This window comes from Betta splendens, chromosome 1 (genome assembly GCF_900634795.4).
Source record: "Betta splendens chromosome 1, fBetSpl5.4, whole genome shotgun sequence".
NCBI lineage: Eukaryota > Metazoa > Chordata > Actinopteri > Anabantiformes > Osphronemidae > Betta > Betta splendens.
Genome location: NC_040881.3, coordinates 2,283,804 through 2,300,661, shown reverse-complemented (window position 1 = coordinate 2,300,661; position 16,858 = coordinate 2,283,804). Strand labels below are relative to the sequence as shown.

Sequence of the window (16,858 nt, the reverse complement as noted above, 5' to 3'; positions counted from 1 at the left end):
GTGTGCTTTACCTCAAGCTCAATGCTAATGAAACCAAACTCTATCTATAGGATTTTGTTTAAATTAGAAATGATCACATCCCCCAAAAAGCAGCCGACCAGAAAGACGCCAATTAAAAATGAATTTGTAGTTGATTCTCTGTTAATGAAGTTGATTTGTTCAACCTGGAGTTGTGCGTTTGCTTCTGAGGGTGGCAGGGAGACGGGGGAGGCTTGTGAGCAGGAAGTCGACTTCCTGTCTGTCTGTGCTCGTCTCCTCAGCGTGTGTGAGATCGTGGGCCAGTCGGACGGAGGCTTGTCGGTGCTCAGGACCTTCAGGCTGCTGCGGGTGCTGAAGCTGGTGAGGTTCATGCCGGCGCTGAGGAGGCAGCTGGTGGTCCTGATGAAGACCATGGACAACGTGGCCACCTTCTGCATGCTGCTCATGCTCTTCATCTTCATCTTCAGGTGTGGAAATACGGTTCCATCAGCTGCTGTTCTGGACGGAGGGTTTTAGTCTGAGGGAGGATGAGCACCTCATCACCTGCTCTCTGGGTGTTTGTGGGTGGGTTTGTTTAACCAGAGGTGTAGAATATCAAGCAGAAGCTTAAAGCTGCAGTGAGCTTTTACCATCAGGCTCCTAAAGCAGAGTCACAGGCTCATGCACGTTGAGGCCTCAGGAGCCTTTCACTCTGATCAACAGTCTTTGTCTTCAGCTCCGTCTCCTTGTGAGACGTTCTATGTAATTATGGTCTGTAAAGGAATACGAAAAGAAGGCCTCACAGCAGCAACACACACGCTTACACGTACATACACGCACACGCACGCACAAACGCACAGACACGCACGCACAAACGCACAGACACGCACACACACACACATGCACACACGCACACAAACATGTACACACACGCACACTCACAAACATGCACGCACACAAACACGTACACACATGCACACACACACACACACACACACAGACAGACAGACATGCACGCACAAACACACACACATGCACAAACATGCACGCAAGCACAGAAACATGTACACACGCACGCATAAACACACACACACACACAGTTTTACATTTATTTTCATAACCTGGAACCAAGAACACAAATGTTACTTCCAGATGTAACAAACCTGTCGCTTTGGTGATGAGTTCAGCAGATGCTGCTGCTCTGTTGCAGTATCCTCGGGATGCACATCTTCGGCTGTAAGTTCAGTCTGAAGACAGAGACCGGAGACACTGTACCGGACAGGAAGAACTTCGACTCGCTGCTTTGGGCCATAGTCACCGTGTTCCAGGTAATCGCTGCACCTCTGTCTGCTTCACTGTCGACCTGCCTGTGATGAGAACCGTCAGCTGATGGTCCATAACCAGACGTATTCACTGGAAGCCTCCTCTCTGGCAGATCCTGACGCAGGAGGACTGGAACGCCGTCCTGTACAACGGCATGGCAGCTACGTCGCCGCTCGCTGCTCTTTACTTCGTGGCCCTCATGACCTTTGGGAACTACGTCCTCTTCAACCTGCTGGTGGCCATCTTGGTTGAGGGCTTTCAGGCAGAGGTGAGGGCCTTTGTCACACATGACCTAATCAGCTGTGGGTAAGTGAGGAACCCACAGGAGGACAGGGGCTCAGAGATATATAGTTCAGCCTGTATCAGTGGCTTGAAGATGTGTGATATGAATTATTATTTACTGCATTGTTTTGTAGCTGTGCCAACAGTCACGGCTTAATAACAGTGTATTCCAGTCGTTTCCTCTGAAGCCGTCTGTCTCTGAGAACACAACGCTGTCGGTCTGCCGTCAACTGTCACACTCACACGCAGGAAAATTGTAGTGCCACTAAGAAACGCAGTAGACTTTTCATACACGGATCAAAACATCGCCGTGGTTTGGAGCCGACACAAATCAGGCGTCTTTTGATTGATGCTGTTAAGACGTTCTCTCCCATCGTACGTCAGGGTTCTGCTGAGCTGAAAGGAGTCGTCCTGTTTAACATGTGTCTGTATGCGTCCTAGCGTCTTCCTGCTTCTCTGTCTCCAGGGCGACGCCAATCGCTCCTACTCCGATGACGATCACTCCTCCTCCAACTTCGATGAGAGCGAGAAGCGTGACTCTATTAAGTTGTCAGGTGGGTGCACGGTCTGAAACTCTGACCAGCTCGAAGTTTTAGAGCAGGTCCAGGACGTTTAATGTCACTCTAACACGTGAAACTGCGCCTGTAGCCATCCGCACTTCACTGAAGAAGATTGTGCTGAACCGAAAAGAGAAAGTGAGACACTGGGAGAACAGGCTGCATTGTTGAAATATGCATGAGCTCCGTCCTCATCCAGAGCTCACAACGAACCTGTTTCATCCATTCAGACAGACACGAGTTTAGACACTGGAGGCTTGTTTTCACTGTAGAAGTCGACTGCCGCAGAGCAGACGCTCTCTGCAGTGCAGTGGAAGTAGAGGTTGAAGCCCTGCAGCCTCCTCCTTCATGGAGCGACGAGGTTACTGCACCTGCGTGTACAGAGCTCACGGGTCCAATGCCGAACGCTGGGCTGAACGTTGGGCTGAAGCCTGAACGTTGGGCTGAAGCCTGAACGTTGGGCTGAAGTCTAGGCTGAAGCCTGAACGCTGAAGCCTGAACGCTGGGCTGAACGTTGGGCTGAAGCCTGAACACTGGGCTGAAGTCTAGGCTGAAGCCTGAACGCTGAAACCTGAACACTGAAGCCTGAACGCTGAAGCCTGAACGCTGAAACCTGAACACTGAAGCCTGAACGTTGAAGCCTGAACGCTGGGCTGAAGCCTGAACGCTGAAGCCTGAACGCTGGGCTGAAGCCTGAACGCTGAAACCTGAACGCTGGGCTGAACGTTGGGCTGAAGCCTGAACGTTGGGCTGAAGTCTAGGCTGAAGCCTGAACGCTGAAACCTGAACGCTGGGCTGAAGCCTGAACGCTGAAGCCTGAACGCTGAAACCTGAACACTGAAGCCTGAACGCTGAAGCCTGAACGCTGAAGCCTGAACGCTGAAACCTGAACGCTGAAGCCTGAACGCTGAAGCCTGAACGCTGAAGCCTGAACGCTGAAACCTGAACGCTGGGCTGAAGCCTGAACGCTGAAGCCTGAACGCTGGGCTGAAGCCTGGTGCCACGCGGTTTCAGTCGCGGCCGGCGTTCTTTATTACCAACACATCAACTGTGTGAAACGAGGGTCATTGTGACATTTACAGTTTGATGTCTTTACTCGGAGCCAGTGGCAGAAAGAGGACAAGCTGATCATTTAAATCATGCGGCCTCTCAAGCTGATGTTTGTGATTCCCATCATCCTTCACTTCTTTCTATGAACCTGACATTTTCCCTCGGTTCTCGGTTTATAAGTGTCTCAGTGTGTTGTTGCCTCTGTGCCTTTCTCTCCACCCACATGTATAGTCCACAGCAGATTGAATCCTGGTTCCTGGGGTTGTCAAATGTCAGTGTGGAAAGTGTAGGTGAAATGGAGATGGGCCAGGAGGCTTGATAGACGGGGGGTGAAAATAAAATGCAACGTTAAGGCAGGAACGTGGGAAAACGCACCTTGGAGGAGAGTGCAGAGGGGCGGCTTCGCACACAATCAGCTGTTAGCAGCGTTCTGTTCTCAACTTCCAGACCCGAGGATCTGCACCCTGACCCCCAACGGCCACCTGGAGCTGGACTCGCTGTCTGGGCCGAGGGGCTCGTACTCGTCGGAGAGACGGAGCTTCGCTGTGGAGTCCAGGAAAAGCAGCATGATGAGCCTGGGCAGGAGCAGCCTGGAGCGCCGCTCCCTGTCTCTGGTGCGGCGCTGCTGGATCTCACGTAACATTTGCACGCTGAATCTCTGTACACGGGACATTTTGATGTTTGGGTTTTCAGTACAAATCACATGTGTACTTTGCATTAGCGCAAACATCTTCCAAGTCTTTGTCGTGTCTCTATAAATAACACTCAGCTTTGGGGGATAAATGGGTTTGCTTTGCTTTTACAGTCAGACTCAAATCTGTTTGTAGAGACTGAAGACGCTGATCCAGACCAGCGGCTTTAGGATGTGCAGTTGATCTTATGCCTTTAGAAAGTTTTAAAGCAGCAGCAGGTCCAGGGTGTTTAGTTTGAGTCCGTAGTCGACGTGCAGCAGATGGGTGAATGCTGGAGGATGGAAAACACACAGACGCAGCGGGAACGCCTCAGCTTTGTGACTATTGAACCAAAACCTCAGGCGAGAGAAACTAAAACACTTCTACAAGGTTTGTCTCAGCACCCAGTTGCCATGGCAACGTCTATTAATTGACTGTTCCTTTTGTTCTGTTTATCCACAGAGAGCGCGAGGTAGAGCGCGACAGGGAGACATGAGGGGAAACTAGAACAGAGGCAGGATGAGCTGCGTGTTGAACGCCGCGGCCGTGGGAGAATCTCCTCTCAGAGTTTACTGGTTTCAGAGGGCGTCGGTTACATCACGCGCAGCGGAGCACTTGAATGATCGGCCAGACAGTTGTTTATGAAGTGTTTCATGATGTGTACTGAAGTTTTGTACTTCCTGTCGGCTGCACTTTGCTCCTTGGGTGGTTCGTTGGCAGGTCGTTTGGATCAGAACACGCACCGTAACACTGACCCCACACGGCAGAAACTCACTACGCACACAGTGAACACGTTGAATGATGCAAAGCTTGCTCTAAACAGCGTTCCCACCTTCTCACTGGATGGTGTTCAACATCCCTCCAGTTCCTATAGAGACGGATGCGAACACGAACGGAGGTTCGCAGCTGAAACGTATGGGGTGACATTTAGAATGTTTGCGGAGCCTCAGTGGCTTCATGTGAAACAGAGGTAGTGAGTCTGTGTCCACACGTATCCAGGAAGCTCAATGTTTGTGTGAACCCGTGTCTTTCAGCGCCACGGCCGCAGTTCCAACTACCACAACTGGGGCCGTCCTTTCCCTCCACACTCCGCCTGGAGCCGCAGGTAGACGTCACGCGTGCATTCATCCTCAATGAGCCGCATCTGCTGCTCGTCAGAACCTCGGGTCAAAGGTCAAACGCTCTGCTCCGCTCCGTCCTGCAGGTCCAGCTCCAACAGCCTGGGTCAGAGGAGCTACGGGTTTGGTGGGGGTCCTCTGGTGGGGGGCAGCCTCCGCGTGCACAGCACCCGCACCCCGACCCCCCACGCCTACGCCGCGGAGCAGGAGGCGCTGCTGAGCCACCCGCCCCACCCCCACTACCCCCCTCCACCCAGCCACCCGCCGCGCCCGCTCTTCCTCTCCAGACACTTCGCCAGGAGGGATCGCCGGGCTCTGTCCCTGGAGCTTCCAGAGCTGCTCCGAGCAGGCCGGCAGACGTGTGTGCCAGAACCGGGCCCGAGGAACGGGGCCGGGGCCGGGGCCTCCACCCACGGAGGCTCCGTAGCTGGGAGCGGTTTGGGAGGAGAGCACCGGGACTGTAACGGGAAGGCGCCGGGTCCCCACACCTGCCTGATAGCGGAGGTGTTCCCACAAGTGAACGCACGCAAGGACAGAGCCGACCTGGACGAGGAGACCGACTATGTAAGGATCCGGACCACGGCACCGCTGGTTCTGGTCCAGGGGAGTCGTCACCTCTCCCTCTTCTTCCTTCCAGAGTTTGTGCTTCCGCATTCAGAAGATGATGGAGGTGTACAAGCCGGACTGGTGTGAAACCAGAGAGCAGTGGTCGGTTTACCTGTTCTCCCCCCAGAACAAGTGAGACGTGACACGCTCGGCCTCCACACACTCTGCTCTGCTCTGCTCTATTCTATTCTATTCTATTCTATTCTGCTAGGCTCTGCTTTGCTGTATTGTACTCTGCTCACACACACACACACACACACACACACACACACACACACACACACACACACACACACACACACACAGGCTTGGTGAGATTGTTCAACATCTTTTCATCTTGACTACAAAGTTAAAGCATTTGTCTGATCAGGTGGAGAAAGTGTTCATTTTAAAGTGATGTAACAGCATTTGTCTCTGCTGATGTGTGTGTGTGTGTGTGTGTCTCTGCTGCCGTGTGATTGTGTGTCTCCCCCGCCTTCGATCCCCCACTGTTACAAATCCCCCTGAAACCAACAGGAAGGGAGGCGCTCAGTCATGCGGCCGCTCACTCCCTGGATTCCTGCGCTGATAGCCACTTACGGGAGCCGGGCCCCAGGGCTGTGTTTTGGCATGTGGCAGGTGCCATCTGTCAGACAGGGGCTGTGTGTGTTGGCGGCGCGTGCACTCGCGTTGGGCCACGGATGACTTTGCATATGTGCTCGTGGGAGCGTGGAGGCATATGCTGATCGCAGCCTCGTTACGAGCTGCGGTGCATCGCGTAGGTGTGTGTGTGTGTGTGTGTGTGTGTGTGTGTGTGTGTGTGTGTGTGTGTGTGTGTGTGTGTGTGTGTGTGTTTGTTTGTGTGTCTGTGTCTGTGTAGCAGAATTAAAGCGAGCAGAGCAGACAAACAAACAAACGAGCGAGCGAAGGAACAAGTCGGCACCACAACTCGTGTCTGAGGCGCGATAAGTGCCTACGCCAGCGGGCGCCAGGCGCGTTCGATATCAGGGGAAGGGTTGCCAGATTCCAGTCGATAGATAAAGGGACCGAGTTCCCGAGCTTGGATTAAAGCAGCCAGATTAGCACATTGATCTCCAGCTAGAGGGCAGGTGCACACGTGGGCGTGTTCTGGTGGTCGGAGCCGCCTGCCTCCACTGGAACCACTGGAACCACTGGAACCACTGGAACCACTGGAACCAGCTGCTGCGGCACTGGTTCTAAGCGTGTTATGCTAACGCACGCGCTCCTTCTCTCCCGTCGTCAGGTTCAGGCTGCTCTGTCAGTCCATCATCGCCCACAAGCTCTTCGACTACGTGGTGCTGGTCTTCATCTTCCTGAACTGCATCACCGTCGCCCTGGAGAGGCCCAGGATCCTGCAGGGCAGCCTGGTAGGAGCTCACCACCACCCAACGGTCACAGGCTGCAGTTTGGAGCCAGATCCACCTTTGGATCTGCCGTCTGCAAACTTCAGCTAAGCTGCTAATTTATGCACCTACAGCGACGCAGTCATTGTGTTTGCTCTTTAAACCGCTCAGAGCTGCTCCCTTCTCTCATTTTACACCACGTTGGGCATTTTGAAAGCTTTTTACTGATTTCATTATTGAGCTGTGATAATTAATATATTCAGTCATTTTTCAGTCTTGTTTAAATAAAGAAGTACCAATTATTTATTGACAAGCTGTTATTTATATTAATTAGGAATTGTTGCTTTGAGCTGATGACTTGCTTTGTGTGGATTTTGGCATCAGGCCACTTCTGTGCAATCAAACAGTTTGTAACGAACGTGACTCCTAGTGAAACTCTTTGTTTCAGACTCTTTCCTTCTGTTTGTTCTCCCTTTCTTTATCCTCTTGCCTTCGTTTCATTTCTCTCAGGTTAAAACAATGTTTTTCCTGAGCCGTCACACATTAAATGCTGATTTTAAATCCCAGAACAATGTCTGCAAACATGTTTACAGCAGACATAGATTTATTATTATAAATCTAAGCTTTTATTTCTCAGCAACTAATCTGATCTGTGCTTTTGTTCCAGGAGCGACTGTTTCTCACTATTTCCAACTACATCTTCACTGCCATCTTTGTTGCGGAGATGACTGTGAAGGTAAAGTTCTCTTCCTTCCTCCTCCAGCTCTCGGCCCTTTTCTCTCCTCCCTCCTTCCCTTTTATGTCTCCTCTCATCCCGGTCTCCTCCCTTGCAGCTGTTCTCCTCACCCCTCGTCCTCTTTTCCACCTTTTCCTCATCATCCCTCGCCTCTAATCGCATGTGCTCCAGCGATGGGCATCTAGATAATTAAGGTCATTAGAAAGCTATCGCTCCTCAGCCGCTCTCGTGCTGCTTCCTTATTCTCCTGGACAAGTTGTCAATAATCACCCACACACACGTTCACACACATTTGTAATTCACTAATCTCCTGTCCAGACGTCAGCGCCTCATGTATTATTCAAGCCTTTGGTAGAACCCCCTCAGTGCTTTATTAATGAAGACATGGAAATGAGTGGAGCTCTGTGGTCCTGCTGAGTTCATGTGATCATACAGTACAAGCCTCTTTCCTGGGCTCAACCTCGTCCTCACCTCTTTCTCAGCTTCTGGACAGGAACTGGTGCCTTTCACTTCCGTGTCTCTAATCGCTCTGGCTCTGGTTTTGTCCCATTCCAGCTGAACTGGTGGAGGTTCCTGTTATCTGGTCGCAGCCGCGTGGTCCTGACCTTTTCTGCCACTCGCTGTCTTATCTCAGAGTGTGAGACATTCACAGTGCGGCCGCTTCCACTCGCTCTTTAATTAAAGGTCTGATTAGAGTTTAAATTCTTCTTATCACTTCCACTGTGTGACTTCAGGGCTGATGTGCTTTCTTACATGTCGACCAGGGTCCAGGTTTACAAACGCGCTGATTGCTGGAAACTATGTTTGTTACCTGCTTTTAATAAATCAGTTTTTAATTATACACACTAGGATTAAACAGGGTCAGAAATTCTCACCAGACCAAACAATAAGGAATCAGGCAGTTCAGATAAAGATCTCCTGCAGTCATGTTTTCTCATCATTTTCATGTCAATACCAGACTAATAATCCTCCCGCTGTCTCACACCCTTTCTCCACATCTGTTATTCCAGGCTGTCGGCCCAGGCTCTGGAGGAGCCGCATTTAAATGAGCGCCATAATTAAGCAGCGCTTGCTCTCTAGGACACGGTCCATCACTGAGGGGCCGGAGATCGTCTCCGGTCCCCACACACACATTCATGGTCATTAGCAGCCAGTGTAAACAGCCTCACCTGCACTTGGATCTGACCTTGAACATCAGAGTCCCATCAGAGGAGGGAGAGGAGTTCACGCGTGTCTGTCTCCAATCAGAGCGAGCGCCATGCGAGACCTTCACACACTTTCACACATAGCTTGAAGTCAGAACCGATGTCTGGCACAAGCTTAGACATGCTTTTGATGAGAAATAAGAGAAAAAACTGTAACTATTACTGACGGACAGTGTGCATCATGTTCATCTGTGAACGGTCTGAATATTTGACTAAAAGCAGCACAGACCAAAGTGATGCTGATAAACGGCGTCTGTCTGTGATGACACCTGCCCTAATCACATGGATGTGAGTCCAATGGAAATGGCCTTGACTGTGCATTGAGCGTCAGGTGACACGGGCTCCGTCGGCCACCGGCTGCTGCTGAGAGCACAGAGAGCTTTGATAATCACATCGGCTTCGAGCTGCTATAGATTCACGCTTCTTCTTTCGTCATCAGTATTTGATTTGCTAAATGCAGGACCCACGGCTTCCCAGACGTCCTTAAAAGCTTCCAGTTTAGCCTGCGTCTAATAATACATGCAGGCATTTTACTGGATGACTCCTTTCAGCCTGAACATGATATGATGATGCAGCAGCAAGGACACAAACACACAACACATGTCTGTCGTTCCTTAGTTCTAGTCAATCTGCTGCTTCTGTATTAGGTCTACAGTAAATGTTCTGGTTCTGGATTAGATCTACAGTAAATGTTCTGGTTCTGGATTAGATCTACAGTAAATGTTCCGGTTCTGTATTAGGTCTACAGTAAATGGTCTGGTTCTATATTAGATCTACAGTGAATGTTCTGGTTCTGTATTAGGTCTACAGTAAATGTTCCGGTTCTGTATTAGATCTACAGTAAATGTTCTGGTTCTGTATAAGGTCTACAGTGAATGTTCTGGTTCTGGATTAGATCTACAGTAAATGTTCTGGTTCTGTATTAGGTCTACAGTGGAAGCCTTGGTTCTGTTGTTGTGTCTGCTGGTTACCGTGGCAACCGTGGAGCCCAGTTGACACAGACGAGTTTCCTCTGCTGATGAGCAGGAGTGCTGTCACTGAGGTGACACGGTTTAAATTGGGTCAACTCAGTGTACAAGTCAGTGACGCCGGCTCTGCTCAGTAACGGGACACTGCCACCAGGTCTGAGGCAAAGACTCACACTAACACACAACAGGCTGAAAGAGACAAGTAGAAAGTTTAAGGCTGGAAAAGTTGTTGGGGGTTTAGAGAGAGAGATCAAGGGCAGATGTTGTTTCATACATCAGGACCGTCTCCCAGTCCATCCGTTATTATTTCCCCTGTGTCAATGAGTTAAGAGTTCCACCTTTACTGACATCAAGCCTTTCCTGCCCGTCGTCCGGCGCTGCTGTGCACGTTCTTGCATCTTTTTACCTCAGAGCTTCACGTTTTTCCATTTTTACCTCAGAGCTTCACGTTTTTCTGCAGCTTTTTACCTCAGAGCTTCACGTTTTGCTGCAGCTTTTTACCTCAGAGCTTCCATTTTCCTCCATCTTTTTACCTCAGAGCTTCACGTTTTCCTCCATCTTTTTACCTCAGAGCTTCACGTTTTCCTGCAGCTTTTTACCTCAGAGCTTCACGTTTTTCTGCAGCTTTTTACCTCAGAGCTTCACGTTTTCCTGCAGCTTTTTACCTCAGAGCTTCACGTTTTGCTGCAGCTTTTTACCTCAGAGCCCTGATAAACGCCTGGCTGTTAACCCCCATGACCTCACCCCACAATCGGTCCCTCCGTTGGATTGAGTCCCCCTGGTTTAGCTGGAAGGTGACCCACTGTAAAGCAGAGACGGAGCCGCTCCAGTCCCGAGCTTTGTTCTGTGTGATCTAAGAGGATTTAGGGCAGAATGCTGACGTAGTCCAGTTTCTTTAAATTGTTCCTGGGTTTTTCAGCGTAGACGTTGGGAAACTCCACCAACTGTTCTCGTGCAGTGGATTCATCTGCTCCAGTCTTAATTGTAGCAGACTTGCTTTGCTGCTTCTCCTCTAATCTCCTTTCGTCTTCCACCTCTCTTCATTTCCCTCATGTCTGTCCGCTCTAAGCTTGGGCTTTAGAAGCTGCCTCTTTCTTCTCCTCCCTCCTTGTTACTGAAGCCAGACTCAACTCAAATCCCCGCTCCTTCTTTCCCGTCGTCTCAGGTGGTGTCCATGGGCCTGTATCTGGGGGAATCGGCGTATCTGAGGAGCAGCTGGAACATTCTGGACGGCTTCCTGGTCTTCGTGTCGCTCATTGACATCGTGGTGTCCATGGCGGGGGGCGCCAAGATCCTGGGGGTCCTGCGTGTCCTCAGGCTGCTCCGGACGCTGCGCCCTCTCAGGTGGGTCCCGCGGGTCCCATTAATCGTGCTGGAGCTCCAGACCGTCGTCTGAGCTCGCGTTGGGAGGTGCAGCTTTTAGCGTAACTTTAAAGAGCAGCAGCGATGGCGGCGCCGCATTAAGAAGGCGCTGCTCTGTGCTTCGCCTGCACAGATGGAGCTCGGTTAAACTGCTACAAATGAGTAGAAGCCCGAAGCGCCGCAGGGAGATTCTGCTCAAATTGTTTGCTTGAACTGCACAGTCGACTTTTCGCGTCCACGGCGCGTGCCGCGCGTTGTAATTCTGGGATGCGTCTCTGTCTGGCGCTCTGTCGCAGGGTGATCAGCCGGGCGCCGGGGCTGAAGCTGGTGGTTGAGACGCTCATCACGTCCCTCAAGCCCATCGGCAACATCGTTCTCATCTGCTGCGCCTTCTTCATCATCTTCGGCATCCTGGGCGTTCAGGTAAACGGCACCGGACGCGGATCGACGCCGTTCTGCACCGTCCATGAGCCTTTAATGGGACTGAGCTGCTTAAACAAAGGCAAATATATGAGTGTTTATCCAGGCTGGGATGGAAGTAGGTCAGAAGAGGCTTTCTGGGCCACAGCTATTATCTTAACATCTATCCAAAGCAAACACAGCCACGCAACCAGTGGAAGCATCCATGTGATGAAGCTCTGTTTGGGACCAAAGGCTAAAGAGGCCGCTTCCAGCAGAATCAGTCACTTTCTAGCGTTTCAAAGCTTTAATGGTTTACATCCGCCCTCCTCTCACTGTCTCAGGCCTTTCTGTGTCGTCCTTATGCTTTATTACTGCTCCGCTCTTTGATGTGTCCACCATGTCGGAGAATGGTGTTCATCCACACAATGCTTAGACACACTAATTATGAAATTACTTCAAAAGCTGCGAGTAAGAAGCAGCTGCACACAAGTGCTGTCACAGCTTCATCAGTGTGTGTGTGTGTGTGTGTGTGTGTGTGTGTGTGTGTGTGTGTGTGTGTGTGTGTGTGTGTGTGTGTGTGTGTGTGTCTTCTCCCTCCCAGCTCTTCAAAGGGAAGTTCTACTACTGTGTGGGCTTGGATGCGAAGAACGTCACCAACAAGTCTGACTGTCTGGCTGCCAAGTATCGATGGGTTCATCACAAATACAACTTTGACAACCTTGGACAGGTACACGAGGGAGGAGGAGTGTTCTGCTGACAGATAACGTTATGAAAGCAATAACAGCGGTGATAATGAGAAGCAAACAACTGTGCTTAAAACAAAACTGCTCCTTGTGAGCTGTTACTTTTTGGATTTATTTATGCACAGTGATAACAGAGCGCGGTGATGTGTGTGTGTGTGTGTGTGTGTGTGTGTGTGTGTGTGTGTGTGTGTGTGTGTGTGTGTGTGTGTGTGTGTGTGTGTGTGTGTGTGTGTGTGTGCGCGCTTGCGTTTGTATGTGTTTTTTTTCGTGTGTGTGTGTGTTTTTTTTCGTGTGTATGTGCATGTGTGCGTGTGTGGTTTTTATGTGTCTGCGTGCGTGCGTGCGTGCATGTTGTGCGTGCGTGTCTCCTCCAGGCTCTGATGTCGCTCTTTGTGCTGGCGTCCAAAGACGGCTGGGTCAACATCATGTACCACGGTCTGGACGCCGTGGGGATCGACCAGCAGGTCAGTGATGACGTCTGACTGGTTTAAACTCCAAACCCGCTGTGATGCGTTCACGGTCCCGTCGCTTCCTTCGACCTGAAGCTCCGTCGCTGTCAGAAAAACTCTGCAAACACACGAGCCACACACACACACTCTATTCTGAGTAAATACGTTCAGGCACATTTCTGACGGTGAATGTTGGATCAATAATCACCACCACCGTCTTCACTGAGTCTGAACCAACGTTATCCACAAACACGAGCTCAGCTTTAGCGTTTATAGGTAAAGGAAAGTAATTAGGACTGTGCAGTGTTCTCCTCCCTGAGAAAACTGTAATCATCTGTCTGCTGCTGTAATAAACAGAACAGCTGTCGCCGTCAGCTTCGTGGACCGGTCCAGGTCTGTGGATCTGGACCGGACCCGGCCCAGTCAGAGCAGCTCGAAACTTATGAATAATGCAAATATTTACAGGTGCTGGTGAGATCTTCACGTAAATGAGTCTCTGGATCAGTTTTGGCAGTGAACGCGTCCTTTTGCTGTGCTTTTATTTGGGAATCTATTAGAGGAGCCATTAAACGAGGCCTTATCGTGGCTGATGCGGCTTCTCTGCCTTGGGGAGACTCTGCAGTCCAACACGGAACCCAATGACTAATCCCATTTCCACTCCACCCAGCGCCTCCAACACTCGCTGCTCCTCCAAATTGAAAATTGGACTTTCATCTCTGGTTTTATTGCAGCTGAACTGGATTTCTGCCTCGTAATGACTAACTCCAGTAGGAGTTTTCTCCACGTTGTCTCTGCTTCCAGCTGCTCTCTCTCTCTGCTGTTCATCTCCTCACTTATTTTCTCTCTGCTCATTTCAGCCAGTTACCAACAACAACCCCTGGATGCTGCTCTACTTCATCTCCTTCCTCCTCATCGTCAGCTTCTTCGTCCTCAACATGTTTGTGGGTGTGGTGGTGGAGAACTTCCACAAGTGTCGGCAGCACCAGGAGGTGGAGGAGGCGAGACGTCGAGAGGAAAAGCGCCAGCGCCGCATGGAGAAGAAGAGGAGAAGTAAGAGAGCGGCCTCAGAGAGACAGAGGGTGACAGGGTTAAAGGAAGTACTGCTGCTGAACATTAGACAGAGGGGAAGAGGGAGGAAGGAAGGATGGAAGGGAGGGAGGTAGGAAGGAAGGAAGGAAGGAAGGAAGGAAGGAAGGAAGGAAGGAAGGAAGGAAGGAAGGAAGGAAGGAAGGAAGGAAGGAAGGAAGGAAGGAAGGAAGGAAGGGAGGGAGGGAGGAAGGAAGGAAGGAAGGAAGGAAGGATAGAGCAGAGGATACATGGGAGGAGGGAGGACACGAGAATGACGACAGAGAGGAAACCACAGAGGAGGCAGAAAGACGCCGTCTGGTCACAGTCAAACGTCACCAAACGCTTTGAATTTCATAAGACACGATTCTAATAGCGAGTCATTATTTCAGCTCGTTTATCAAAGCTTTTCTCCTCGTATTATTTTCCTCTCTGACTTCATTTGCTCTAACCCTCGTTCTCTCCCTCAGGCCTGAAGTAAATCCTACTTACTCGCTTTGCGTTCCCTTCTCCGCCTCCTCCTTTGCCTCCTCTTTCCTCCAGAGGCCCAGAAGATGCCGTACTACGCGTCGTACGGCAGCGCGCGCCTCGCCATCCACACGCTGTGCACCAGCCACTACCTGGACCTGGTCATCACCTTCATCATCTGCATCAACGTCATCACCATGTCGCTGGAGCACTACAGCCAGCCGCCGGTGAGGCCTGCGGGGACGACGTGCTGCAGTGCTAACGACCGCGCACACATCGGGTGTTAGTTATGTAAAGCGCCGCTCAGACGCTCTGCAGGCAGGAGTTCAGGGCGCTAACTCGTTTCATGTGCGTTTACAGTATTAGCGAGCAGTTCCAGGTTCTGACCCGGAGCGGTTCTCACGCCCAGTCCAGTGCAACCCCTTCCTGCAGCTCATTGCTCCTAGCTTAGCCTGCGCTAGCTAAGGCGCTAAGGCTGCGCTAGCAGATTAGCAGCTCCTACAGGAGGTGCAGAAGACCACCCACACGCGCGTTACTTTACCTTTTCCTCCCGACGCAGCAAGTCAACAAACGCTAAGCTGCCAACGGCGTCCAGAGCTGCAGCCCACACACACACACACACACACACATACACACACACACACACACACACACACACACACACACACACACACACACACACACACACACACACACACACTGGAGCCGGCTTCGAACCACACGCCATCAAAAACACCTTTCATGCTAATACAATTGTTGCACAATGTGTGCTTTGCTCCACATGGAGTCTTGAGTGAAGTGTCTGCTATGAACCGGTTCGTTGGAGTTATTTGCATATCTGTATGTACCTAATTGACATTTCATGTGACTTCATCTTAACCATGTCCGTTCATTCGTGCTTCTGCTGTAGTTTAATCACAGGACGTCTGTGAGCATTAGGTTCTGTTCTGTCTGAGTCATTAGCGCTAGAACAACGCGTCCTCCAGACTCTGACATAATTCTGTTGTCTTCTATTAAAAGACAGTCGCCGGCCTCCACGTAGGCAGTTGTCCTTCCATGCAGCATGTGTGAGTTAACGCACAGGTTGTGTGAACGTCTTGTCCCTCAGTCTCTGGAGACGGCCCTGAAATACTGCAACTACTTCTTCACCTCCACCTTTGTGATCGAGGCGACTCTGAAGCTGGTGGCGTTCGGCTTTCGGCGCTTCTTTAAGGACAGGTACGTGGTGACATGGGGGGGGGGGGGGACATCATTGTACATCATTGAACCCCGATCTGTTGCCTTCAGTGTCTTTACACCCAGTGATGGTTGTAATAGTTCTGCTCCTCTGGAAACCAGATATTATCTGAGACACACAAACTGTGGGCGAACAAACCACAGGCTGCAAGTGATCACTAAATACAGATAATAAGTGCTTCTAGATTAAGTACCTCAAGTATCTACAGTGCCACCTTTGAACATAAACAGCTATACTAATATAATTAATTATGTGGTGCTGCATTTGCATGTTTAGCTAAACTGTGTGTGTCATCTCATTTACTTGTGTAACAGTAACTAGTAGTAAATGACATTCGCCTGAATTTCAAAAAACAGTTTAGATCAGTATGTATCATTTACAACAGTAAATGCAGTGAGATCCAGTTAGCGTAAGTGCAGCTGAACCCACTTTGGAGCCCTGACCGTATAATTTGACATGTAAGTTGACCTCTTGACCTTTAAACACCCAGATTGGATGAGCGTGAATTTGAATTAGCAGCAGTGAAGTGGAGCTGTTTGTCGTCACAACCAGCCTCCGCTTGTGTTGTTCTGTTATTCTGCTGCTGGATGTTCATGATTCTAGAAACAGGAATGAGTGAAGATGTAGGTTTTCATAGTTTCAAAGGCCTCCTTTGGTTTGGGCATAAATATTCATGACAGGAGCAGACTTGGTGGACTGTTCTTCTGCCAAATCAGTTGTGGGAGAATCATGCAAATTATGCATAAAGTTGATGTAGAGCATTAATATTCATCAGCACATTAGCATAACACAGACATTGATGTGTCCTGAGCCTCGTGAGCGAGAACTTCCGAACCCGGCTGCTTTTCTGTGACATGCTCCTCGTCCCGTGTGTCTGCTGCAGGTGGAACCAGCTGGACCTGGCCATCGTGCTGCTGTCAGTGATGGGCATCACCCTGGAGGAGATCGAGATCAACGCCTCGCTCCCAATCAACCCCACCATCATTCGCATCATGCGGGTGCTCAGGATAGCGCGAGGTGCAGCTTCACGGGTCCATTCCGTTCTCCTCCCAGATCCGTCCAAGGCTTTTTGTTCTGCATTTATTAGCACAGTCTGTTCTTGACATCGCTTTGTTGTTGTGCTTTTGCCCTCATTAATTTGAATAATCTGCACAACACTCATTTACATCAGTTAAAAGTAAATATTGTTTTCTGCTTCTACCTTGTGGTTTTTTTGTTTGGCTTCTAATCTGCTGTCAGTAAAAATCAGGACAAAGATTCAGACTGAGGCCTGGTTAGAATTCAACAAGTGTTTTCTCCACACTAACTGTTAACT

At 50.2% G+C, this 16,858-nt stretch overlaps 1 protein-coding gene across 1 annotated transcript in view; it reads left to right on the top strand.

Annotated features, from left to right (window-relative positions):
* The window catches only part of LOC114867832 (voltage-dependent T-type calcium channel subunit alpha-1I-like), a 94,637-nt gene that overhangs the window by 65,854 nt on the left and 11,925 nt on the right, over positions 1-16,858 (top strand). The window contains exons 16-33 of the mRNA XM_055507160.1: positions 261-446; positions 1,169-1,286; positions 1,394-1,549; positions 2,030-2,117; positions 3,618-3,784; positions 4,876-4,946; positions 5,046-5,523; positions 5,597-5,697; positions 6,809-6,932; positions 7,576-7,644; positions 10,983-11,161; positions 11,476-11,602; positions 12,183-12,308; positions 12,699-12,788; positions 13,631-13,823; positions 14,382-14,533; positions 15,415-15,524; positions 16,427-16,560. Coding sequence (XP_055363135.1) covers positions 261-446; positions 1,169-1,286; positions 1,394-1,549; positions 2,030-2,117; positions 3,618-3,784; positions 4,876-4,946; positions 5,046-5,523; positions 5,597-5,697; positions 6,809-6,932; positions 7,576-7,644; positions 10,983-11,161; positions 11,476-11,602; positions 12,183-12,308; positions 12,699-12,788; positions 13,631-13,823; positions 14,382-14,533; positions 15,415-15,524; positions 16,427-16,560 — 2,669 coding nt within the window. The remainder of the gene's footprint in view (positions 1-260; positions 447-1,168; positions 1,287-1,393; positions 1,550-2,029; positions 2,118-3,617; positions 3,785-4,875; positions 4,947-5,045; positions 5,524-5,596; positions 5,698-6,808; positions 6,933-7,575; positions 7,645-10,982; positions 11,162-11,475; positions 11,603-12,182; positions 12,309-12,698; positions 12,789-13,630; positions 13,824-14,381; positions 14,534-15,414; positions 15,525-16,426; positions 16,561-16,858) is intronic.